Here is a 26,156-nt window from a genome sequence, read left to right on the forward strand (position 1 = left end):
CGTGCATCCATGTGCGATTTAAATTGTTTTCAATTCATTCATAATTCAAAACCCCTTTGGGTTTTTTTTGTTTTTGTTTTTTTTTTGTATGTGCCGAATTAACGGGGAGATGTCATTTATTTGTGAAGCCGTTTTATAAAGTTAATTGTCGTAAGTGCTGTCGTGTTAATGTCGGAGAAAGCGAGAAACTAACGAATTCTGAATGGAGTTCGGTCTGAAGCGACGCCAACGAGCGCTGATTTGGCTCTTATTGCGAAAAACCTCGGGCCGGAATTGGCTTCGTTATCTCTTTCTCACGCAGCGGAGCTCGTCATCTGTCAACACGGATTCTGGACCAAACCAGCCCACCTTTCTCTCTCTCTCCCACATCGAAGAAAATGTTAGAAAGGGCGACGTTTGCCACGGTCTCCCGGAACGGAACCCTGTACCTGTAGACTTTCCGGTAAGTCGGAGTCCGCGTGCGGGCAGGCTGTCTCACATTTAGCCCATTAGCCGCGCTCGGTGCCGCCAGCTAACGGGGATAACGTTAGCCTCGCTTAGCTCGCGTCGGGCATCGCGCCGTGACAAGGCTAACATTGTCTAGACTTTCTAGCATCGACGCCCGCTTCGAGGCAGGGGACTGTGTTCTTTGTTAATTTTTTTGCGTTTACTTATTTTTCCTCCGGATGTTTTTGAAACACAACGTAGCTTAGAGGTGTTTTGTTTATCTTCCAGTGAGAGTGTGCAGGAGGAACTAACTACCAGCCCGGGTGACTGACGGCTAAACAAGGCTGTTTTATTCCGTAGAAAAAAGAGACTAGCGGGTTGAAAGACGCATTTATATCTTTACTGGTAACAGGTTAGCAAACGAAATAAAAAAACAAAACAAAAAGACCCTGCTTTATTTGTATGTCTGGGGTCCAGGGACCTTCTTAGCTCAGCTCAAGGGCAAACATAACCCACTGGTTTCATATGTGACAGCTGGAGCCGGGCTTATGGAGCCATTACTGGGCTATGAGCACCCGGAACAATGACTCCCTCGTCCCCGATGCGCAGACGAGGGGGGTCCCGTGTGTCACTGTGAAGTGCGCTCCGTGAAGAAAGCGCAGCGGGGAAACGCGTCGTCCCACAGGTCGGGATTTACATCAGTTGTAGCAGCGAATCTGCACTAATGGACCCTGTCAAAGCCCAAGACCTACAGGCTTTTTGCAGTCTCGGAGGGGTTGAAATAATTATGTAACTGGAGATGATTTTCGATTATTATTATTTTTTTTAAATGTTATGAATCATGATAAATAAATTATTTGCCCACGTTAAGTCTGCAAAGAAAATCCTAAATTGCAAATTCTCCCTGAGTGATTTCTGAAGCAAAGTGATGCTTAATACATGACTCGAGAATTCATGTATTAAGCAAGAAATGACAAACTGGTTCCACCTATTTAGGTGTGAGGCGTAGCCGCTTCTGTGTGTTTGACATCATTGATAAACTTTAATTAGCGTTTAGACAATCAGTCGATTAGTCGATTCATGGGGAAACGATTTGCAGCTATCTGGGATGGTCCGAGAGCGTTTTTTCGCTTTTTAATCCCCAGTGCCAAAAAAAAACATCACGGGTTGCAGCCTCTCAGACGGGAATGTTCTCCGGTTTTCTATGATGTTGAACTGAATACTTTTGGTTTTAGACTGTTGGTCGAGCAAAACAAGACATTTTCGCCTCTGGGAAAATGTGAAGGGCGTTTCATTCCATTTTATAGACTAAAGACTCAGTCGATATCTTGTTGTGGGTATATGTCATATTTTATAGCATTTTATAGACTAAACTGATAAATAGTAGAGGCAGTAAAAATACAGATTTTTTTTTTTTTGCAGCCTTACAAAAATATTTAAATGCCTGGTTAAAATGACAATAAAAACTCATTACCTTACAATGTGAATAGCATTAACTCAATTTAGTGAAGTGATTTTGTGGCCCCATAACTAAACAGATAAGTATTCAGAAGAAGGTCTTCTGAATATTGCAATCATTTTTTGCTCAGTCCTAATTAGAGTTTTTCTGTTTTCTCCAACAAAACACTGGCCTGCAGACAATTTTCTGCTTTTAGAAATAGGAAGAAAAGGTTCCGTTATTGTTGCACACTTCTCAGTTTCTATCTCAGTAATCCCCCTTTTTACACCTTTAGGTACCCACTGGGGGTTTGTTGAGCCTGTATGCCCTGCAGCACTGTCTCTCACACGCATTCACTTTGTCATTTCACACATTCCCACGTGTACGCCACCTACAACCACCGCCAAGTACAGCACCGTCGTCTCATATTTTTTCCACTGGGTGTAGTTGTTGATTGAGGGACGCACATCCAGCCCCCCCCCCCCCAGATCACTGCAACCAGGATTTGTTCTCTTGACCCTTTGTTCACCTTCTTTCCTATGATTTTGCACTTTCAGACTGTGGTTACGTCAGGTCTAGAGGGAGGGATGCCAGTGGAGAGCGGGAGCAGCGCCGCCGCCCGCCAGGCCAAGCAGAAGAGGAAGTCCCACAGCCTGTCCATCCGCAGGACCAACAGCACCGAGCAGGAGCGATCTGGTCTGCAAAGAGATATGCTGGAGGGACAGGTGATGACACGATAATGTACACAATGAACCAAAAAAAAAAATATAGACAGTGTTTAAATAGTCAAAGTTTTTAGGTAACAATCACTAGAATCACCTCGCTGTATTTCCAGCTGCTTCTCTGGGAGTTTGAACTGCACTCCTCCTCTGCCTGTGATCATTAGCTTGCTGTCCTGCTGTTGCTGACAGCACCCGTAAGCACTCTAGTTGTAAGCCTAAGCCAATTATGTTTTAATGCACCCATTTAGAGGGCACACCGTGGTTTATATTGTTGCTGGCTTAACCATGCCACAATTTCTGCATAATTGCTGTAAGGTTATTTTAACACTGTGGCTAAAAGAGATGGACTCAGAACGGGCTTATGCATTTGGTGGACTGGCGAGATCACTGGTGCCCGTTCCTGGTTTTCAGGAATCCGAGGCCTTGCTGGGTTGCGCTGGCCAGCAAATAAGGAACTGAAATACCTCTGGGATGTTGGGTAAAAACAGTTACCTGCAGTTAATCGTCTGAAAAGATAATAAAGGAAGGGAAGGGGGGAAAAAGGTTGAGTCACGGGATTAAGATGTGGCTACATTACGCATAGATTCAAGTTCGTGTGGAAGTGAGTGTCCCTCATCTCGCCGCTCTGAGTTAAAGCTTGTTGAAAGACTGCTTGTCTCAACTCGTGTTCTATGATTGCAATTTAGCCGACTGAACAGATAGTCCAGAGATTTAGTAGGATAGTTTCTTAAAGTTGCGAGCCAAAAAACAATCATCAAAACTGAGGCAGGGCATTTGCCAGGCAGAGAAGGTGACCGTAGGGATCTAGCTCCAAAATAATAGATCCTACGATACAACCCAATAGAGTCTTTCATTGGAGCCTCCCTACCTGGTAAACACCCACGTCTTTCAAACCCCACGTCTCCAGTTTGTAACGCACGCTGTCTATTCCCAATTACATTCTATGACACCCTCAGGGTTATTTTTCCGGACTTGACATATCTTCTCCAGGGCCACGGAAGACTTTGCACAACTCTTTTCACAGTCTGAGTCGTACTGCTCGTGCTGGCGCAAACTTAGGTTAACGGTGGCATGCTCCTTTATTGTTATAAGCTCAGGCAGAGAGAGAGAGGCCCCCATGGTTTGCTGCGTCATGCTAACCGGAGATCAAGTAGATAGTATGGATGAATGTTGTGAGCCTGAAAACACAATATCCTAGTCTGCAAAGTTTTTTTTTTTTTGTGTTGAACTCAGTTCACACAAACACATGGTATAAAAGATTAAGAGGTAGTCACGTTTACCGCTACTTTTAGGTGTGTGTGTGTGTGTGTGTGTGTGTGTGTGTGTGTGTGTGTGTGTGTGTGTGTGTGTGTGTGTGTGTGTGTGTGTGTGTGTCTCTATATCTATATATATCTATATATGTATAGATATAGATATATAGAGATATAGAGATAGAGATATAGATATATTTCATTTTAATTTTGTTGTACTTTGCCATATGCACTTTATTTGGATTCAGACTCATAACATTTTTTGCTGATGTTTTCTTGCTTTGTCGGTTTTTGTGCTTAAATCAGGAAAAAGGTTTCATCTCAGCGATTTAGGGTTGAAATGACCAATAAATGTGAATTTGCACAAATGCTAACAGGACAGTGGCTTGAAGATTTCAAAATCGTCAAGCAAAATGGAAGTTGAATTACCGTCTGTAGAGTCAAAACCTAGACCCTAATAGCAGTTTATTACTAAACTTGCCAAAACTAGTTGAATTACAGCTTTTCCATTAATTTGGAGCCTCCTTCACAGTCAACCATTGAACCCAACCCATATAAATCAGCATTAGGGTATTTCTTTGTTTTTGGATGTAACTCTCATACAGCGTGAGAGTTTGGACAGTAAACCTCGGTTTATATTCCCTGCACACTGGGCCTGTTGATAAATGACGTGCTGTTTCCTTACTGAAAAGACGTAAGGTTCAAAGCAGGCAAAGCTCTGATCTAAAAATAAAATTCCTGATGGCTGAACTCTGAATAACAGAGGCATCGTTAATGTTATAAGTAACACCTGTGCTTTAACTACTATGTCAAGTCAAAATGTCTGCTGTGAAAAAGGCCTTTGACCGTATTAAGAAATGCAACAAAGTAGATTTCCCCTGATTCACCTATGGCAAGTAAATATCTGCCAAGAGAGCTGTGTGTAAAATGATAAACTCTTTTATGAATATTTGAAATGCTGCTATTAATCATGAGTCTCTGTCTTGATGATTAGAGGAAGTTCTTTCATGTAACCTTTTTAGTTTCCTGGCAACTTGCAAACACACCTTACTTTCTTAACGAATGTAAAGGGATTATTATCGCTGCCTCGCCAGCGTTTAGGACTCCCTGAACGTGGAGGCTGTGTTTTTGATGTGCAGTTGAACATAAATAAGCATGAAGTCCCTGTGAGAGGAGCGTAGAGTTGTCCGGCATCTCAGCCAGTTGCAAGGAGCTGTTTTCTAACCGAACGCTGGACAAACAGTGTAATGCTTTCCTCATGACTTTCTATTTTTTTCGCTCTGGTCCCTTTTGGTCCCAGTCCTCTGATAATCTGGATTCCTTCATGAGAATGGAGGTAAGTTTCAGCTGTTTGGCCCTCTGTGTTTCAGACAGTAGTGTAACTCCCCAAATAGTTTTTAGAGCTAGCTTTAGTTGTGTACGTTTGGTGTCGTTTAGGTTTGATTAGTTTTTAGAGGAGGTGTTGTGTGATGGCTCTGAAAGTGATTTCACAAGTTTGAATCAATATATCATTTCCCCTTATTATTCCTGAAACATTTAGGGTTCATTCACACCTATGGTAGGTTTTATTTTGCTAGACCAATGTGGAAGAGTAGACTTGACTGTATTTTGTATTTGAAGCAGTTTACATCCATATTGCCCAGAACAAATCAGGGCTTGTTACCAAAGATCACATGATTCACTGTTAGATTACTCATTGGACAGTTTAGTAATCTTAGAGTGGAAATGAATGTTCAGTTCTGTAAATTGGACAATTAAACTCTTATGTGGACTGTAATTCCAGATTTCATATTTTTCGCTGGACCGTAACAGCGCGGCCAGCCCTATGAATGCGCAAGTCCGTGACTGACCGACTGACTAACCATTGGCCGTTGCTCTTTCACACTGAATTGGCACAAACAGTTTCTATTACATCATCAGGGGGCGTTTACAGGCAGTGTTTCCAACTTAGCGCCTTTGTCGCAACATCTACCGACTTTTCAGACCCCTTTAGTGACTTTTCTTCACAGAAAGCACCTAGAGACAAATCCAGCTACTTTTTGGACAAACTTCAGCTTCTTTCCATTGAGGACAGTCGCCAGTATTTCCCCGCATGTGCGAAGTCCTGCTTTCCCTCCCCAGGCCCACCTTTCTATGCGTCTCATTCAGTTGACCACACGGCAGCTGACAGAGATGTTAATGAGCTTCTAACTTTCTCTCTGAGTGATCACTATACAAGTACATACAGCCGAAATCACAGCACAGCCATTGTCTTTAACTTGTGTGTCTGGTGAATCTGTCAGATGATGTCACGGTTTTTTAAAATCAGGTTTTTAGCAGAGCAGCAGCTTGGAAATGGCTTGGAAGTGAATGCTGGTTAACATGTCGTCTCAGTGGGCCACGTTTCAGTCACTGTTTTATACTTGTTCCGTTGTCTGACAACAGAAACAAAAAAACATGTAAATGCGAGCAGCTTTATTGGGAATTCAGCTGAATTAAATGACTGTATATGTGAGCAAAGACAGTAGGAGAGTAAACACATGAAGGGCGGTCCAGCTAAATAACTAGGTTTTGACCGAGTCGTGTTTTACTCACTCTGGCCGTGGTTATATGGTATATGTCTTCCCCAGGTGCATTTCCATCCACATGTTTTTCTAAGTGCCTTTTTAATGTGCGCATTAAAATCTTAACGTAAATGACTAAAAAAAAATAGTCGACATTTAGCAAAAAGATTCCCAGGAGACTACTTTATGGTTTATTTCGGTTAGACGTAAACACAAATGTTCAAGATGATGTGTGTAAATGTAAGTTTTTGGACGGCTGCAGGAGGCCAGGGCTCCTTGGCCCGATCCACATTGTTCTTGCGGCAGCCCGTGTTTCCCGATCTCAGCATTGGAAGTGGGGAGTAAAATTTTGTCCCCATAATGCATAAAAATATGAGAAAAATGGGATGGAATTTTAATAAACGAAGAAAAAGCGAAATATGTGTGTTTTAAGTGTATTTTACCCCCACTTGATTTTCTTATGCAAAGATTTTCTAGCATTTGGGACAGAAGGGCTCTCATTCGTCTCAGTCTGTGCGCTCCTGCACATACCCACGTCCTGCAGTTGATTTGGAAATGAAACTTTCATTCGCAGGCGTCTCATTTCAGATATTTGGTTTATGTCTTGATTCCTCTCATATGCTTAAATGAAATTGAATGAATCAAAAAAGGAAATGCTTCAAATAAGTTGCTCTACACACGTGTTTAATGTCCTGACAGGATCTGCTCTGGAAGGCTTAATGCTACATGCATATGTCAGGTACATTTCCCCTCCATGCTGCAGCCGGTCCCTTTTTTTTTTTTCTGTGCTGTTTTCCTGATGTGTGCACTGCTGCTAACATCACCCTGTGAATGCTAACAGCACACTTGACTGATTTCTTTAGAAAATGTGGCTGCAAGCAGAAATTCGGCCCAAGCAAGAGCGCATTACACAAAGAGGGTTCTACACACCGAGCAGTTTCATTATGACTGGACCCAAAAATAAGCTTTGAAGAGACATGTCCCACTTCCTGTTTGTGTCTTTGCTGCTGACTCTGTCAAAGCCAGACTGCAATAAATGATGTGTTTGTGACAACTGCAGCTGTGTCAAAACTGTTTACGCACTACAATGAGAAATGGATGCCAATACTCTGATTGTGTTTTTAATTTATTGAAAAAATTTAAACTACTCTGAAGCACATAAACAGCAACTTATTGTTATTTTCCCCCAATTTTGTCTTTGCTCTCTGATACATTAAGTGTATTCTGCACTGTGGTGTTCTTGCAGCCGGAAAAATAACTTTTGAATGCACATGAACGTAATAATTGTGTGAAAATCAGTTGAAACCATGTGCTCCTGGGTATTTTTGCTGGAAAGTGGTAACCTTACTCATGCCTGTTTTGTAAGGCGCCAACACATCCCCGGTGCCCCATAACCCTTTCACTGATTCTTTCCTTTTAAAGATTCTTCTTTCCTGTTCAAGCCTGAAACAGGAGTTCGCTCATATTTCCTTCCTCAAGGTTTTTATTGTGTAATAAGAGTCTTTTCTTCTGCTTCGTCGCAGTAATATGCTTTGTATTGTTGGTGCCAAATGGTAGACTTGTACCGTGTGAAGGCTTGTTGTGTAGGCTTTCATATACTCATTTGACTCTGATCTCCATACTCCATACTGCATACTTATGTTATATTTTAGACACTCAGTTTATTTTTATTACCTTTTAAGTGATTTGTATTTATTTAACAGATTGAGAGTTAGTGGGGTTTTTTAAAGGCTTTTTGTGTATCTGCTTTTTGGATGGGATGAAAGTCACTGAAACGCTGAACAGCCCCATGCACCTCACACACCTCTCCTCAGTGATAATCCCTTGTGTCTCCAGGTTGTTCAATGTTCCCCCATTGTCTCCCTGCAGGACTCCAAACTGCCTTTGTCTCTGAGGAGCAATCTGCTGGACCTGTTCAGCCAGATCGAGAGGGAGTTTGAAAACCTCTACATAGAAAACCTGGAGTGTAAGTCATCATGAAGGCAGAAAGTATTGCTTTTGTTTCAACTGTTATCCATTTAAAAATAAAAAACAGTTGAAAACTTATGTACAGTACAGCTGGAAGCGTCTCGTTGCGAGTCAGTCTCGTGCAGTCATCCGCTGTGCAGCTAGACTTGAATGAACTCTAGCTGAAGGGCGCTTTGAATTTTTTCCACCCAGATTTCGTCAGCTGATCTGGGCATCGAGCTTCGAGTTCTTTCTTTCTAACCTTTAAATATCCATTTTTTTTTTAAAACAATCATTTATACTTGTTCTTATCCTGACAATTAATAGAGCGTTCAAGGGAGACGTAGTTAAGATTATGTCATTAAAGAGAGAGAATACAAAACAGGGTGAAACTGCCTCCTGTAGTCGACAACTGCTTGATTCTGTTCTGGCATCAGCGCTTTGACTTGAGTCTTGGACCAGTCTTTAAAACCATCTCTTTCGTAGAGGCTGTGAAACGGCCTGACTTTTTAGGCAGAATAACCCCAGAATCTCTCATTAAGTCTGCTCGTAGAACAACCATTTTTATATGCTTCTTTTCCACGACAAGTAACCTGGTGTGAACGTGGCGGCACCGACGACAGGGCGGCCCCTGCTACGTGGAATAAAACTGCACGGTGACACGTCCATGTTCCGTGCAGAAGGCCGGCGGTCTTATGCCCCACTGCCGCCAGTCTTTTAACGCATGACCCGTTTGACTCTCAGTACGCAGGGAAATCGAAACGCTGAACGATCGTTTGGCTGCGGAGGGACAGACTTTCGAGGGGGCAGATTTAGCCAAAGGAGCACTTAAAACAAAAGGTGAGTCACACTCCACATTCAACTACATTTTAATTTTAAGTATATTATTTTAAGTAGCATGTACATAGTGAAACGTGTACAGAATATGAAATGCTTTAATTTCCCCATAATAATGTTTTTGCTCAGTGCTTTCTGTGTGTTACTGTACCTATTTCTATGTCACCTTTATCAATATATATTGCTTTGATTTCTCTGACATAAATTCACAGCAAGTCATAGCACAAGTCAGCTGTCACAAAAACTGAAGACGACATACAAGGCTTCCACAAGCAAGGTAAATGTTTGTTTATTTGTTTCTTTACTTATCAATGGAAATTTAAAAAAAAAAAAAGAATTATTGTTATACACATTACAGATCGAAGTCTGCATGCATATACACTCAGTTGCCAGTTTATTATGTACACGCAGTCAAGTACAACGGCCAACTTGGCTTCATTGTTTTCTAGCTCATCAGCGTGAGATGACATGACATTTGAATGTTAAAGAGAAGAACTGCTGTCTCTCTCACCTTTTTGCTCGTAGCCGCGTTCAAATTCTTGCCATGCCAGAGTAGGTGGATCCCGCAACTTCAGCGTAACCAGTTGGGAGTTGTGGGGTGGAGACTCATGGGTAACTTGTTAATTTCTCCCCCTTGTGTGCCAATATGCATGAACAGCCCAGCCAGGGGGTCGACACTCCCTCCCCAAGAGACTTGGTCATTCAAATGTAGGAGTTAAAGCTTTTTTATTGGTTTCTGTGTGAGATAAAACGTGACTTTATTATCACACTAACCGGCTATTTCAGTTGCACCTCTTGCTACCTGTTGGCATTCACATAATGGTACACTCTGGAGACATCTTTAACATTAAGCAGTTGTTACCTCAATGCTTTTTATGCCTTGATTAATAAAATACTCGGTGGAGGAGCGTCTGTTGGCTGCTTTAGATCATTGCTGAATTATGGCAGAGTGTGTAGTCTGTTGAGAAGTGATTGGCCATGTCGGATTTTTCTTTTTCTTCTTTTTTTTTTTTTTGCCTTTTAAGATTAACACTGTCTGTTAGACAGTGTACTGGATACTTTATTGAGTTGTATCTATTAACAAAGAAGTTTTCCGATACAGTGACTTTAGAGAGTCAGTTCACTCAAATTGGAAAAAAGAAACCCAACATTTTTCCATTAGTCGTATCTAATGAATGTGACTACCCTACGTTTTTGGTTTTATTTGCTCAGGGTTCGAGATACAGTCCAGACCGTAAGTATTTAAGCACTTAAACATTATTTGTTTTTCAGGCTCTGTGCTTCAGCCCATTCAATTTGCAGTAAAATAATGGATACTACATTAAAGTGCCAGGTCTCAGCTTTAATGTGAGTAGGGAGAGCATCAACAGGGAAAATACAAAGCATCTGCTGATGTCTGTGGGTCAGAGTCTTCAGCCAGTCACTGGCTGTAAAGGATTTTTCGCAAAATATTAAATATGATGATTTTGCTTGGCTTCATGTGCATCAGTCCAGTTACTGTTCGAACCCCTAAACTTTGTGCACTGTGTGTTGCAGCTTTCTGTATTGACGTAAACCTACTCACATTAAAGCTGAGACTTGGCACTTGAATGTATTTCTATTATGTATTTCAAATCCAATGTGCTGAAGGTCAGAGCCTGAACAACAAATAATGTTTAAGTGCTTAAATACTTACAGTCTGGACTGTATCTCTGTGGACTGCTAATAGATTTTTGAAGCTTATACCCATTGTGATATTTGAGATTTTCACATTTCATAGACGACATATTGGTCTATGTAAATTTTCCTACAGAAAACTTATGACGCAAACATTTTTGATAAGGCTCCCTTGACTTCTGCCCAAGATGCAGTCTGTGCAGACAGGGACATGCGATAAGCCAATAGCAGCTGGTCACTCGATTTAGCTTTGCTGCTACCACACAGAAAACAGGTGCTAACGTTTGCAGTTGTTTCTGTCACTAACGTTGTTCTCACAAATACTGAAGTGAAAATCAACCCTATCGACTGATTTAACGATTGGTTGTAAAACGAGCAAAATCTTGATGTGGCTATAGCAGACTGCACACTAAAGCTACAAACTGTAGAGCATTAACCGCTGGGTGCGTTAGATTCGCTGTTCAGCCAGTTCCTTAAAAGCTCATTTTGCGGTGCTTCGCGTTCCCTTAAACCTCCCAGTCCCCTGTTGCTTCTTTTGTTAAATGTAACATGTCTCATCGGTGTTGCATTTGAACAAGTTCTGGATTCATCATCATTCTCAGCAGGTACAGCAGGAGACACACAAATTACTGTTCACGCCGAGTCAGCTCTGACTGATTTTCACACTGTCACGCTGCATTTGCGTCGTATGACAAACTGTGACTTAGGAAAAATCAACACTACATGGAATATGAATGACACAAAAAAAAACCAAACAAGATGTGTTAAATGCATGTAGCGCAGAAATGATATACTCTACAAAATCAGATAGATTTATTGTTAGAGAATCCACTGTACTGCCTTCCTAACAACCAGCAACCAATGGTTCCCACTGTGCTTAGCAACGGTACTTTATATCTTCAGTGTGAGTTTTTATTTTGATTGTAATTTGTTGATTCAATGTGTCTTTAACAGATAAAAGTTTGAACAATATGCTCTGTTCTGTGTGTAGCCTGAGAATATTTGTCAGATGAATGATGCCGTTCTCTATGCTCTCCTGCTTCCTTGCAGTTGGAACTTATTTAGTGGTCTCTGTCCAAAACGAACCAAGAGTCCAGTTTGTATCGTCCCCATCTTTAATGTAAACACCTTCACCAAACCTTGATACGACTGATAAAAATTAGCCCCTTTTTCCCTCTGTCTCACCATAACTCAGTATTTTTTGTCCCCTCTCCCCTTCTTTATTTTTCTTTCTTCCTTGCGGTTTTGCATTTACAGTAATCCTGGTATGATAAATGCGATATAAAGTACTGATACTAAATGTGTCTGCTTTGTGTTGATACCAGATCTGGGTTGATGGTCATTGGTGGTGTTTTTTTTAAAGCATATGGAGCATCGGATTGTTGGTGTTTATGAAAACCCCACCACTCATGTGCTCAGATAAGCTTAAAACAAATACCAATAAAGACAGTTTGGTAAAACCTCTTGACCCCAGGACTGATATGAATAACGCTGTTGTCAACCAAAGCTTCTTAGCCCTGGCATACTACAAGGACCCTGCTCAGCAGCTCCTCAGTGATCCCCAGTTCTGCTGACCTGCTTCCTCCCTCCATCAGACCAGGGTTCCTACACAGCTCAGGACAAGTCTGGAAATTTAAAACCGGATCATTTCCGGGCCTTAAAATGTTTGGGCAATGAACAAAAAGTGAGGGAAAACTTTAAAAGCTTCATATTTTATTCAATTAGACATAAGGTGATTCTGCTAAATTCATGCTCCTATTACAAAGCTAACAATGACGTACCAGGGTTGCCTTAAAAAATGTGTAAATTTAATAGATTTGAGTTACAATGTGTTGATTTGATGGATTTTCATTCACATGTAGCATGTCAAAAAGGTGATCATTTTAATGAAGAGGCCTTAATAATCTCTATGATGATGATGACCAGTGTTGGGTCTTGACGCCCCATAATGCCAATTTCCAGTCCTCAATTTTACCAAAAAAAAAAAAAATGGGGTCCGTCAATGTGATACTTCAGTAAGTGTGGGAATGCTGAAACACATCACGTGAATCACAGACAAATCCGTCTTCATACCCACACAACAAAAAGATGTAGAGGATGCCCCTTTGAGAGGCATAATGTGTAGGAACCCTGCTAGGGACGCGGCTGTGATTTTTTTTTTTCGGGCGTTGCGTGTTAACTTGAGCTTGGTGTCGGTGTCAGATTGTGTCCAGTTTCAAAGCGACCACGTCCAGAGCCGTGTGCCAGCTGGTCAAGGAGTATGTCGGCCACAGAGACGGCATCTGGGACCTCAGCGTCACCAGGACACAGCCCGTGGTGCTGGGCACCGCATCTGCAGGTAATTCACTCATTTTCTTTCTTACACTGTTGTGTTTATTTTCACCCCAAATGTGTATCTTTGTTTCCCATACACTGTGCATCGTTTTTTTTTTCTTCAGTCTTTCTTGTGTTTTGTTTCTTTGTCTTTTGCTTAATCTTTTGTTTTCTGTCTCCAAATGCTGTCTTATAAATCTAACACCTGTCTGCTGGAGGATGATACCTGTCTTTTTTTTCTTTAATTCAATGCCACCGGTCTTGGTTTCTTCTCTCTGTCTCTTTCTGCTTTTGCACCTTCAGCATAGTTGAAAATCTCAAATTTTCTCGTCAAATCTAAAAATCTTTTTTCTTGTTGGCTTGTTTCTCTGGCTGAAACGTTCATTTCACATTAGATTTTACTGAAGAAAGTTTGTATTTCAAAAATAATGACAAATGCATATATGTCATTATAATAATTTTACAATATGTCAGACCTGCATTGTAAAAATTACCGTTTCTCAAGAGAAACAGTAGTAAAAATGCTTTTAAATAAGTTTTTCCTTCTTCTTTTACATCCACAATTTATACCATCAGACCACACTGCGATGCTGTGGAGCATTGAAACTGGGAAGTGCCTCCTCAAATATATGGGCCATCAAGGATCAGGTAAAGTTACAGATGTACAGTTGAAATTCATTAGCATAGATGTAATTAAGTTTATTCAAACTGGTCTCGTAGAACAGAGCCCCTCAACTTCAAAACCAAAATTGGGGAGGGTTTTTTTTTTTCTTTTCCCCCCCCAACCCTGTTGCTGCTGTAAATGTGTGAAACATTAAGATTTTTTACCTCCTGCAATATTTAAACTGTAAGTATTTGTCACACACATTAATACATTTTGTTTTTGTTAAATGATGCTATTTTAAGTAAATGCCTTTTTATAAACGTTTATATATGCGTTCTTAGGAAATTTAAGTTCTTTCTTCAAAATATCTCAACTCCCTTTTAATGAATTAAAAAGGCTTGTTTGAAATGTGAGTCATAAAGCCGACTTATGAGGTGACGTAAAACATCTACTTCTCTGTCCCCGCAGTCAACTCCATCAAGTTCCATCCCACTGAACAGATGGCTCTAACAGGTAATGATCCAAAGCTAAAACATCCTTCAAATTCGAGTTCGTTGCAGCCAGGTCAGTAGTTTTTCTGTACTTTTATTTACTGCAGCTGGAAAAATGTCGTCCTTAAATCAACTTGGACATTTCCAAAGAAGAGTTATGCAGAGCTGGAGAACCTCCAGGTGTCGGTTTCTCGTAATAGGCCCGGGATTATTTTCAGTTTTTAAAAATACTTTTAATTTAACTTAATGTTAGTTTTGTAATGTTATGTTAGTTTACTGTTAGTTTTAACCACAAAATACAATTGCAGACACATTCAAAGGAATCTCTTTACACACACTGTCCTGGAAACAGATCACATGCGGACATAGTTTTTTTTTTTTTTTCAGCGATATTTGTAGGAAGGGTTGTCTTGACTCTAATAGTCTCTTTGTCCCTTCTCTCCCCTCCTCAGCCTCTGGAGACCAGACGGCTCACATCTGGAGATACATGGTGCAGCTGCCAACTCCACAGCCTGTTGCTGATATGAGTGTAAGCATCGGCAGCACTGCAGCCTGTTTGCATGTGTTGGTGTGCTGCTGATTGAGTTTCTGATGTCTTTGTGACGTTTGTTTCTGTAACTTAATTCCTCCGTACGTCCCCCACCTGCGACAGCAGCAGACACCCTGCGAAGACGACGTGGACTTTTCGGACAAAGATGAGGCCGACGGCGAAGTCGAGGGTCCAAATGACTGTCCCTCTGTCCGTGTGCCGACCACGACTCTGCGCAGCCATCAGGGCGTGGTGATCGCTGCCGATTGGCTGGTGGGGGGGAAGCAAGTGGTGACGGCCTCCTGGGATCGAGCTGCCAACCTGTACGACGTGGAGACCTCAGAGCTGGTCCACTCACTTACTGGTAGGATGAAGGGAATATTAGGCTGATATCACTGTGTTATTAAACTTTCTACTCCAGTAACCTTTCATGTTCACAATATGTTCAGATAGCCTGGCTCTGCCTAATTTGGAAAAATATGCAGGAAAAAGTTGCAGCACATAACTTCCCCCTTAAATCACCAGTGGCCTTTTTTACACTGCTGGTTAAACAAACAAGATAGAAGGCGTAAGGTTGAGGCTTAACTTCAGACAAACTGTGAAAAGGTAAAGTAATTATTGTAGGGAAAACAATCAAAACATGTATTAACATAATTATTCCCTGTGTATGTAACAGTTTTAGTCTCTCATATCTAAAGTCGTTTCTACCTCGACAAAAATAGAATTCTAGTGGAGACACTTTGTATTTGTGACATAAAAGTGTTCAAATATAATATTATTAAAAGTCAAAAGCAAATTCGCGCAGCTAAAAGACATTTGAACCCTATTCTTCTGTTATTCCCTTTGCACAATTTATGACTTTCAGAATGGGATTAGATTGAAGCTGGGGGTTGTTGAATACTGCATAATGAAGCAAAGCCATATTTATCAGAGGATGTATTTATTCAGTGTATCAGTTATGGCAATAACGATACCCCCACTCTTTACAAGGAAGTAAAAGGTGAACCCCTGACTTCCATGGAGCTGGGAGGGATTCAGTGTCTCGCTCAAGGTCGCTTCAGCCTTGGGTTTGTGTTTCCAGACCAGTCAGCCTTGAACCCGAGGTGGGTGTTTGTGTGTGTTTTTTCAGGCCATGACCAGGAGCTGACCCACTGCTGCACACACCCCACCCAGCGTCTGGTGGTCACCTCATCCAGGGACACCACCTTCAGACTCTGGGACTTCAGAGACCCATCCATCCACTCTGTCAACGTGTTCCAGGGACACACTGAGTCAGTCTGACACACACACACTCTTGCTTTCTTTTCCACTGTCCTTTATGTCTGTTTTGTACATTCAGACTTTGACAAATCAAAATATCTGGACAAAAGTATGGATAAATAAACTAAAAAACAAAGACCTAGATAGATAGATAGAATATCGTACCTGCATACTTGCATCTTTACTGGAAAGAGCACTGATTTTTACTCTTTCCTTTGACTGAAGTTTGGTTCTAGCATTTTTTTTTTTGGAATATTAACCGTGAAATCTAAATACTACCAGAAGAACTGTGTCGCCAGCACCTTTTCTCAGCCCTGAAAAGTGTCAGCCGGCATTCCTTTAAGGTTGCGTACGGCCCCAACAACCTTCACCAGTAAGGTCGGGCGGACTGTGTGTTGCCCGACGGGCACTCGTTGAGTGTATCAACATATTTGTTCACCCAGATCTTCTCTCCTCTGGACTGTGGTGGCAGGACAGCGAAAAGAACAATTTTCTGAGAGACTGGAGTAAGAAAATAGTCCTGAAACAATAAAATTATTAAATTAATTAGTAATATTATTGTGAACTCCATCAGTCCAACCAATCAATCAGTCAAACTGAAGAAAATTTAAACATAATACTTGTAGTTTTCATTTGTGTCAGAGGGGGGCGATAAGAGAAAAATGCTGCCCTCTACTACTGAGTTGTTTAAACTAATTAGGTTAGAACTATTAACTGTTTCAAAAAGAATCAAAACATCTTAATAATGGAAACTAATCTAGTTGTAGAAGTCCAGGTTGCTGCCCTCCTTCCTTTACCTACTGTCTAAACAAACCTTTTTTTTTTTTTCTGTCCTTTTTTGCAGCACGGTGACGTCCGCCGTGTTCACGGTGGGAGACAACGTGGTGTCTGGGAGCGACGATCGAACCGTCAAAGTGTGGGACTTGAAGAACATGAGGTCGCCTATAGCAACCATCCGCACAGACTCTGCTGTCAACAGGTCTGTGAGCTGAAAAACCTGCAGATACACAAACACTCGGCGACAGATGAGAGAGAGGCACCGACATAACAACTTCATAGGCCTGTGCAATTCATTGTTTATGATTTTACACAATGAATTAACCTAGAATATTTGGTGATAATATATATTATTTTAATCAAAACAGCTGCATTGGTCCTTTTAGTCGTCGATTCTTGTTTTGAACATTTTTGATTGCAGCACTGAATTGAAATTCCTTTATTATTTTTCATGATAGGGTTGCTGAAATTACTGGCCAAATTTCTTTCCAGTGGAATGGCACCTTGTCGCTTTAGGGCTGCAATTAATGTGTATTTTCTTTTTTGAATACTCTCTTGATTATCTTTCTGATTAAAACAGTGAAAAATGCCAGAGCCCAACGTAGCGTTTTCAAATGTCTTGTTTTGTCCAACCAACAGTCCCGAACCCAAAGATGTTCAGTTTCAATCCGCCATTGTCTGGTTCCAGCTTCACAAATGTGAGGATCTGCGGCAGTTAATCAACCATTGTTGATCAACAATGGTTGATTATGGTGTGATTATTACGACTAAATTATGTGGAACAGCAAAAGTGAAAGCATTTGAGAACTGCTGGATTACCGTTGGTTGGCTCATTGAGAATATGAGTGTGTGGATGTTACACTGTTATTGCCGTTTACTGCAGTGACATCTGACTTCCTGTGTGCTGTGCCCCCCTGCTGTTCGTTCTGTTCAGGATCAGCGTGTCAGTCAACCAGAAAATCATCGCTCTTCCTCACGACAATCGGCAGGTCCGGCTGTTCGACATGTCCGGGGTGCGACTGGCTCGACTCCCACGAAGCAACAGACAGGTCGGTCGGTGGAGGAGGAAGTGCCAGTCACAGCTTCCATACACACACCTTTACATCCATTGTGAAATGAGCTTTTGTTCTAAGCTAGTAATTTATTTAGAGTAAAGCATTTTTGAAGTACTGCTCAGAAAGCATCTCCTCCAAAATAAATATATTAAGTTCTGGGAGTGAATTCTACAACTACGCATTAATAAATTATCAGATTCATATTAATTTGAGGCTTTTCTCTTTTCACTCACATTGATATAGTAGCAAAACTTAGACAGACTTTCAAAGACTTTCTACTTTTGATATTTAAATTTTATCTATGTTCTCAATAATAATAAAAATAATAATTTTTCTTATTATAATTATTATTATTATTAGCAGTAGTAGTAGTTTTAGCAGTAGTAGTAGTGATAGTAGCACTAGTAGTAGCAGTAGCACTAGTAGCACTAGTAGTAGTTTTAGTAGCAGTAGTAGTAGTATACACTGTCAAGTCTAGTTTGGTTGTTTAAGTTAAATTGTGTCCTTAGCCCTTAAACACAAACTGATTCTGATAAAACTTTTTTTTCTCATTTGTTTTTACATATAGAAAGATTGAACTATTCACATGCTTTGATTTACCTCTCGCAACATGTGATGTTAATCTTTCTTAATCTTTCTCTATCCATCACGCCGGCAGTAGATTTAGACTAGAGTTGAGTTTAGCGGTTTTTATGTATCCCAGGGTTCAACATGCTTATGGGACTCGTAAAACTACCGAACGTCCGTGCCCTCAGTGCATAACAGTTGCCGTGTTGTCTGTTGCCGTTCAGGGTCACCGGCGCATGGTGTGCTGCTCTGCCTGGTGTGAAGACAACACTTCCTGCAACCTGTTCACCTGCGGCTTCGACCGTCAGGCCATTGGCTGGAACATCAACATCCCCGCCCTGCTGCAGGAGAAATGACCTCCTCCTCCTCCTCCTCCTCCTACTGTAACCTCACAGTGATACTCCACCCAAAGTTTATGTTTGGAGTATCAAACACCATCACCTGTAGGCTTAAAAGGCGGTTGTCAAAGGTTTAGTTTCGCCCTTCTTTTTCTCCGTGAAAACTCGTGACACTGACGTAATTTGAGCAACAACTCAATGAAGGATAAAATTACCGACTTATAAAAGACCGTCTTTCGAGCCTACTGGGGGTCAATATTTGATACTCGAAGCTCCCTGAGGGACAGGACGGGAAAAGGACTCGCGATCGATGTCTGCTGCATCAGTCACACTCTCTAAATCACCACCGCCAATATATACACAACACATCTGTGTGTTTTTCGTGTGGAAGCTATTCTTCGCCATTTAAAACAAACAAACAAAAAAAAACCAAACAAAAACAAAAAAAACCTGTGTACCACTGATGAAAAAAAGCACAGAGATCTAACACAAGAGATTCCTCGTCGTTGAAAACTAAAAAGCAGAACACATTTTGCTGTCGATGAAGAGTTAGATAAGTGAGGTGCTGCGCATATCTGCTTGATGCTGATTTAAGCTACAATACAGCAAATCTAATCTCCACGTTTGAACAAGGATGGCAGTCTGATGCTTTAAAGACAAAATCCACGAGTTCTATATAATTAGTTTTTGGTGTTTAGTGCATTTCAGAAGTGAATCTGTGATAAATTGTCGTCATTTACCTTCCGCTTTACTGGAATTTCCTGATTTCTATGAATGCTGCTGGTCCAAACCAAACCTGACCTGTTGCTGCGTTGTATTCTGGTCTCGTATTTTTTTATTTTTTTTATTTTTTTAGTCCCTGTTCTACAGTAGATTTCTTCAAGTATGATTTGCTAAACGTCGATGCAGATAGCAGCTCAAGAAAAGTAGTTCTCACTCTTGTGCTATGCTAAGTGCTAAAATCTTCCTTTTGCCATTGATCTTTTGAGTCTCAAACTTTTAATGGTTTTGGAAATAACTTGACAAGACGTACAATACAATACATTTTTAGAAATGTGTTTAGCCAGTTATCAATGTAAGTCAGCCGTTCTAAGGTGTTAAGACGGATCTTTGCTTCTGAGTTTCATTCCAAATGTTTTTGTTTGGCACCTGAGATTCATAGCTTAATGTCTATAATACAAATGACACTAAAAAAACTTTAGAACTGTTTTTTTGGTCAGATGCCAGATAATCACATTTTGGAATGAAACTCCTTTCGTTTGTCGCTGCTCGGTTCTGCTCAGTTACCAGACGTCTCTGTGTGAGCGAATAATGCACCTTTTTAGAAAAAATACCTATAGCTGTTATAATTATTCTCGTTGTTGCTCTTTTAGGAAAAAAAAAAAAATGTCCTCTGCAGAAATTAGCCAACAGCCAAATGCTGGTGAATTTTGGCTGTTGACTAGTTTGACTGTTTGGCACATAACCCAAAAGGGATCTCATGGTCCTGTTCTGTACAAAAAAAAAAAAAAATCAAAGCGGCTGGAACTGAAGTCGCCTGGTTTCTCTGCTGTTGTGACCTGAAAAAAAACGTGAGAAAATCATTTCCTGTGCTGGCAGTCATGCTGTGTTAGCACTAGAAGGGTTTCTCCCCGGCGTGGATACACTTATGCTGCTGGTATGTTGTCACACCCGAAAACAGCACTGTAATACTGCATGTCGCGATCCTGGCTGGGCCGTCAGACTGAACCTGAACATTCTGAGTCACTAGGGCATTCATTCAATTTGACATGGAAAGATTGTTTCAAATAAAAAGATAGAAGGAAACATGCCTGGTGGGTATAAAGTAACTAAAAACATGGGGAGTTCCATTTAAGTTAAGCTGTACATGATGATTATTAGGTTTTTTTCCACACTGTAAACGTCAACCAGACCCATTATGCAGCGCATAATTCTTAAACAGTGCATCAAAAAACAAACTACAAGAAATTTTCAGACATTCTTGTCCACAGCAACATTCATCAGTTACAATTAATTTCAACTACGACAACTACATATGCTTTTAGACGACTCAAGTTCATCTTGACTTGTTTTCCATGCATCTGAGACAAAGGTAGCTAACTTAAAAAGCGAGAAAATGAATCAGCTGCTACACCAATATTTAAATAGGATTATTGTTTTAATAATTAATGTCGTTGTAATGTACCTTCCAGCCACCAGTGGCAGCACTGAGTGCACCGCTGCTGAGCAGAACTCCAGGTGGTGAGTGATGAAGAAATCCTTTGCTGCTTTTGATTTTACACAATTTGAAATTAATTTAAAGGAATAAACCGGAACATGTTAAGTGTGTAAATGCTTAGATCCTGTCTGATAACCACCAGGGATCATAATACACAGTGTGGCGGTCCGGTGTCCGGGCTAGTATATCGTCAAATGACTGAAACTCCTGTTCGCCGGCCAGTGTCAACGTTTTTCTCCGCTGCGGATGAGCAAGTGAAGCGCCGAGCTAATGAATTTGAAGTCACTCCGGCATGGCTTCTCTCCGGTGCCACTGTTGTGGTCTCTCTTCAGCGTAGATACGTTGGTCACATGTGTGGGCGCCCTCTCCTTTTGTGCAGGCCTTCGTGTTCCAGGCTTGTTGTTTTTTTTTTGTTTTTTTTCTTCTTCAACGTGGGCCCCAGTGGTCAGTTCTCTCGCGAACGATCTCTCACGTGTCGGTCTACTAGATAAAAAAGAAAAAAAAGTCAGCTCCCTGCCCCGACAGTTCATTGTTCGGAGGCTGATGAATGTGTAGACGTGTGGCGCTCTGCATTGTGCCATCTAAGTTTCACGTGGAAGGTGATTTCAGTGTTTCTGTAACCGCTCTGTATGTGCGCTGTTGAAGTCGGTTAGTCTCTGAGAAAAACGCCCGTTCGAAGGGTTGTTAGGCAGGACTGGGTAAAGAGAAATAATAGAGCTTTCTTTCCCATTTCTTTGGTATTGTTTTAACTTTGACTGGCTTAATAGACTCTAGCAGCCTTTCTCAACTGCAGGAATTTTTCCAGGAACCAAGGAACCTTTTCAGGAATTCAAAAACTTCACCTGCAATTTGTCCAAATTGATTTCCCGGGCCAAAGTTCCTGGTCTGAAAAAAGTCCCCGCTTCATCGAGTGGTATTTTCTGGTGGTCCAGAAAGCATCGGGATGCAGTTTGCTGTACCGAGTGTTGCTAATGAGTCAAACACAAGCCTCGAGGTTGCTACAACTTTTTACAGTATGTAGTAAGCAAGTAGCGCTTATCAATATTAGGACCAGGGTCGGAAATCCCTTGTTGGTTGACGTTAAAATTATTCAGTCGCCTCCTTGACTGGTCTGAATGATGCAAGATAAACAGAGTATACGATCAAGGCAACAAGCGGGTGGATAAGAAAAGCAAAACTTCATTTGCTATTTGTTTTAATGCAGTTATTGGCTAAAGAATAAATAAATAACCATAAACATTTAGCTGGTTGTTGCAACTGCTAATGTCACAGTTGCATAACAGTAAAACAAAGAAGAATAAAGAAAGAGTTTATAACGAGAGCAATGGCACCTTAATCGTCTGCGTGTCTCAGATGTTAAGCCATCAGCACAAAGCAGCTCGATTATAACGGGAGTCAAGAGTAATTCTAACAGGGTATGAAATGAGAACTTGCAGCTGTTGCTTGTACATTTTAAGGACTTGTAGAACAGACATTAAATTTTATATAATGGTGCACTTTCAATGACAGGAGAATTCTGCGTTTTAAGTGAAATGTTTGTTTACACGGTAAGTGAGAATAAGTGGAGAGCTTTTTTTTCCCCTCAAGGGCATGAATGATGATGAAAAGATGGCTTTTTCTTTTTTTTTCTTCAGAGACCATTTATCTCTTGGCTCCCTTTCTTATCATCACGTTCCAACCTATAACTGCTAATTTTGAGCGGTTTTCAAGTAGATTGTCTCGTTCGTACTCAAAGCATAAAACTTACGGCACAAAATCCCTTTGAAGAAAAACATGAAAATTCTACAAATTAGCGGCTTTAACATACTGCGTCTATTAACATGTACACTGATAAGTCTACATAGAGGAAACTCGTTGTCTTAAGTGACCACTGGACCAAACTCTCACCGAGTCGGTAGAGTTCTTCTAAAGTACGAGAAGGTATTACAGAGTGATTTTCTTTTGGCAGATGTGTAGAGAATAGAGTGGCTCTGCTGTGTTCAGTGGAGGGAAGCAGATTGTTTTATACTTGTTGCACAAAAATAACTCACTTCATCATGTAATTAAGCCTGATTTCAGTCAACCATAAGGGATTAATTCCAAACTGGCGTAATATTTGATACAACATGTCCTCTGATGCCCAGCCCTGCTGTTGTACCAATGCTTGGCATGATTGTTAAAACAATAAACAAAAAACTTTTTTTCTTCTTTTTCTAGTTTATCTCAGTGCCCTTTGGTCATTAGTGTTGAAACACTGGGATCGGGTCAGCGTCACATTTGTTACGGTACTTTAAAACAAGTCGGATCTCGGAGGTGTGTCGTGATGCGTTCGCTTTCACCTGCTTTTGCTTTCCCACCGCCACAAAAACACTCAGCCAAAGCTGCATTCAAGTGACTGGGAGAGGCTATAATGATGTGTGTGTGTGTGTGTGTGTGCGCGTGTGTTTGAGATCATTTCACTACGTTACCAGAACAAAGTCTGTGTGTTTGTGTGTGTGTGTGTGTGTGTGTCTGCCTGGTGATACAAATCGATGTCTAAAAATGTGTTTAACGTACTAACGGGCAGTTCAAGTTTCGACTGCAGTACAGCCGTTGTGTTGCTGTTGCACTTTAATGTACTCGGCGTGTGTCTTCGACAGGGCTAATTAGTTACAGCAGTAACAGGATGAACAAGCACAGTTCGTTTTAAAGCTTTAAAACTTTCTTTGTAAGTCTAGCTTTAGATTTGTGGAGCGTTTTTTGCTGGTTTGTAACAAAACAGTTCACCCAAACAAGTACGTTGACGTGACCATCACTTATCTGTTCAGCGGGTAAAAAAAAACAAAAACAGTTTCATTCATTCATAACACTTAACGGCTGCCTTTTGTAAGCCTATTGGAATGTATTTCTAACAATAGGAAAGCCTTGGAAATTCCATGTTTGTTGATAAATTTAAATTTTTGGCAGGTGTAAAAACACAGTAATGAGATTTAAGACCAAATGAGTCTGAATTTTCAACAAACTAAAGTCATGACAGTACTTCTCAAAAGGCAAATGTAAAGTGTTAACCACCTCTTACTTCAAACCCATAACATTTGTATCATCTAAATTGTAATACATGAAAAACAGCAGCCAATTTGGCTTTACAGTGTATTTCAACTCCTTAGCCTTGATGACATGATCCTGCGTTTCATTTTTTATTTTGTGTAAATCCATTTTATTGCTTGATGATCGATTTGATGTCTGTTTATCTGCAAAGGTCATTTATACCAGGGATGGTGAATGCAATGAATGTAACGTCTTTGTTTCTTGGTGGAGCCAAACTAGAAGTTTTGCATTGGGCTGATTTATTCACCGTGCAGATAGAAATGATCACCTTTCAGCTGCACACGAGACTTTCCCAAAAACTGTTTCAAAGTATTGTACATTATGTTAAAAAAACAAACAAAAAAAAAACCTTTTTTGAGAGTAGTTTTTATTCATATTAGTTTTTAAGCTGTGAATTCTGATATATTTTTCACTGTAGGAACAACTTTTTGTTCTGGCTACCTGCCAAATGTCCTTAAATGGGCTTTGGCTTCACTTTTTTTTTTTTTTTTTAATTTTTTAAAGAGAAATTCAACACTCTAGATGCAGTGAGCAAATTTTAAAACAATTTTAGCAGAAATGTGGGGAGGAGACCATCGATGTGCGTCCCCCTAAACCCGTTCTGCGAAAGGAGTCATCCTTGGTTTAAATGACAAAGCATTTTGTTTGCGTGAAGAAAATTGAAAGCTGTTTTTTTGTGTGTGTGTGTGTGTGTGCGTGTGTGCGTGAATGTTTGATCTGTATTTCATCCAGTATTGTTTTCTTGCTTGCAGTTGGAGCAAGTTTTCACTGCACTCAACTGCATTTTCTACCAACACTGAGCCACTCTGTTATCGCATTCATAATTCACCAGTTTTAACTGAATGTTCTGTCACACTTTTCACACTCTGTCGCAATAGAAACCAGATCACACGATCACGAAGCGTCGGCCATCTCAGATCTGCCGTCTTGAAGCCTTGTGAAACTGTGGCTCCTTGGTGTTAATGGTGTTAATGGTGTCAGTGTGATCGAAGTGGTTGATGTAGAACGACAAAGGCCACAGCTCAGTTCTCAGAAATGTAAAAAAAAAACAACAACAAAAAAAGAAAAAAAAAGATGAAAACCTGTTGGATCGACTTGACCACGGTTTTGTGGATTATAGCTGTGTACTGAGGAACAAGCATCTGCTTGTGAAATCAAAATAAACCATTTGTGCTGTTTGAACGTTTCCTAGTTGAATGGTTTTTGGGTGTGTGTTTGTGTGTGTGTGTGTGTGTGTGTGTGTGTGTGTGTGTGTGTGACGTCTAGAGTTAAATCTTCTGATGTTCTAGTCTTCTACAAGTAGGAGTATTTTGGGACATTTAACAGTGACCAGACAACAGACTCAACAGGTGTCAAGTGCTGCTGGAGGCGACCGTTTTCATGAACCCGATGTGCAGATTTCACCCCAGAGTCTGACGTCCAACAGGATACACAAACACAAAAACTAACACAAATAAGTTAATTTATTTGCAGTGATAAAAATAGTCATGACCAATATAAACTACATACAGTCTGCATACCTAATAATAAAAGTTTACATAGCATTTAACACCAGTGGCGTTCAGTAGAAATACTCCTGAACATCCCTTCCCTCAGAAAAACCTTTTTAGAAATAAACACCAGGAGACAGAGGCTACGGAAATAGAACACAGATGCTAAAACAAAAGCCTTTGGGATACTTGTAATTAAATTCATCCTTTAAAGAAATAAAAGGAAAACTCAAGACGACAAACGTCAACTCCACATCTTGTAATGCACACAATCTTCCTCTAGGTGGCGGCGTTTCTTCACACTCCCGAGCCCCATGTGCGCTGGCATTTTACGCCAGTGGTCAAAATGCATTTGGGTGGAAAGAACTTAACACACACAACGTAACTGAACAGGTGAGCAATACAGTTACATCAAATATACATCAGTGAAAAAACAGAACGCACATTTTCTAAGAGAAAAGAGAACAAACACAAGAAACTAAGAATAAAATATAAAAAAAGTGACTTTTTAGTTCATTAGTGAAGGAAACCAGAAGCTGATGTTACCTTAGAAATGTTTTGCTATGCAGTCATCAGGTCTGTTGGTACTTGTATTAATCACATTATAGGGGAGATAAATCTACTCACAG

General features: G+C 40.6%; 1 protein-coding gene across 2 annotated transcripts; it reads left to right on the forward strand.

Moving 5' to 3' along the window:
• The first annotated feature begins 286 nt into the window (after nucleotides 1-286).
• On the forward strand, nucleotides 287-19,176 carry LOC120798546 (WD repeat-containing protein 37). 2 transcript variants are annotated; one of them, XM_040142888.1, is made up of 14 exons: nucleotides 287-442; nucleotides 2,422-2,589; nucleotides 8,249-8,345; nucleotides 9,071-9,166; nucleotides 9,376-9,440; nucleotides 13,022-13,157; nucleotides 13,709-13,780; nucleotides 14,205-14,249; nucleotides 14,680-14,756; nucleotides 14,880-15,120; nucleotides 15,886-16,027; nucleotides 16,861-16,995; nucleotides 17,728-17,842; nucleotides 18,640-19,176. In XM_040142888.1, the coding sequence occupies exons 2-14, from the start codon at nucleotides 2,452-2,454 to the stop codon at nucleotides 18,769-18,771; spliced, it is 1,491 nt and encodes a 496-aa protein (XP_039998822.1). In that variant the 5' UTR covers nucleotides 287-442; nucleotides 2,422-2,451; the 3' UTR covers nucleotides 18,772-19,176. The 2 variants fall into 2 exon arrangements, with proteins under 2 accessions (XP_039998822.1, XP_039998823.1); XM_040142889.1 differs by having other exon boundaries at nucleotides 14,883-15,120.
• The last annotated feature ends 6,980 nt before the right edge of the window (nucleotides 19,177-26,156 follow it).

Source organism: Xiphias gladius, chromosome 14, assembly GCF_016859285.1.
Source record: "Xiphias gladius isolate SHS-SW01 ecotype Sanya breed wild chromosome 14, ASM1685928v1, whole genome shotgun sequence".
NCBI lineage: Eukaryota > Metazoa > Chordata > Actinopteri > Istiophoriformes > Xiphiidae > Xiphias > Xiphias gladius.

Coding starts and splice junctions, on each gene's coding strand:
- LOC120798546 (XM_040142888.1), top strand. CDS start 2,452: ATGCCAGTGGAGAGCGGGAGCAGCGCCGCCGCCCGCCAGGCCAAGCAG. Junction 15,121..15,885: donor GCTGGTCCACTCACTTACTG/GTAGGATGAAGG, acceptor GTGTTTTTTCAG/GCCATGACCAGGAGCTGACC. Junction 17,843..18,639: donor TCCCACGAAGCAACAGACAG/GTCGGTCGGTGG, acceptor GTTGCCGTTCAG/GGTCACCGGCGCATGGTGTG.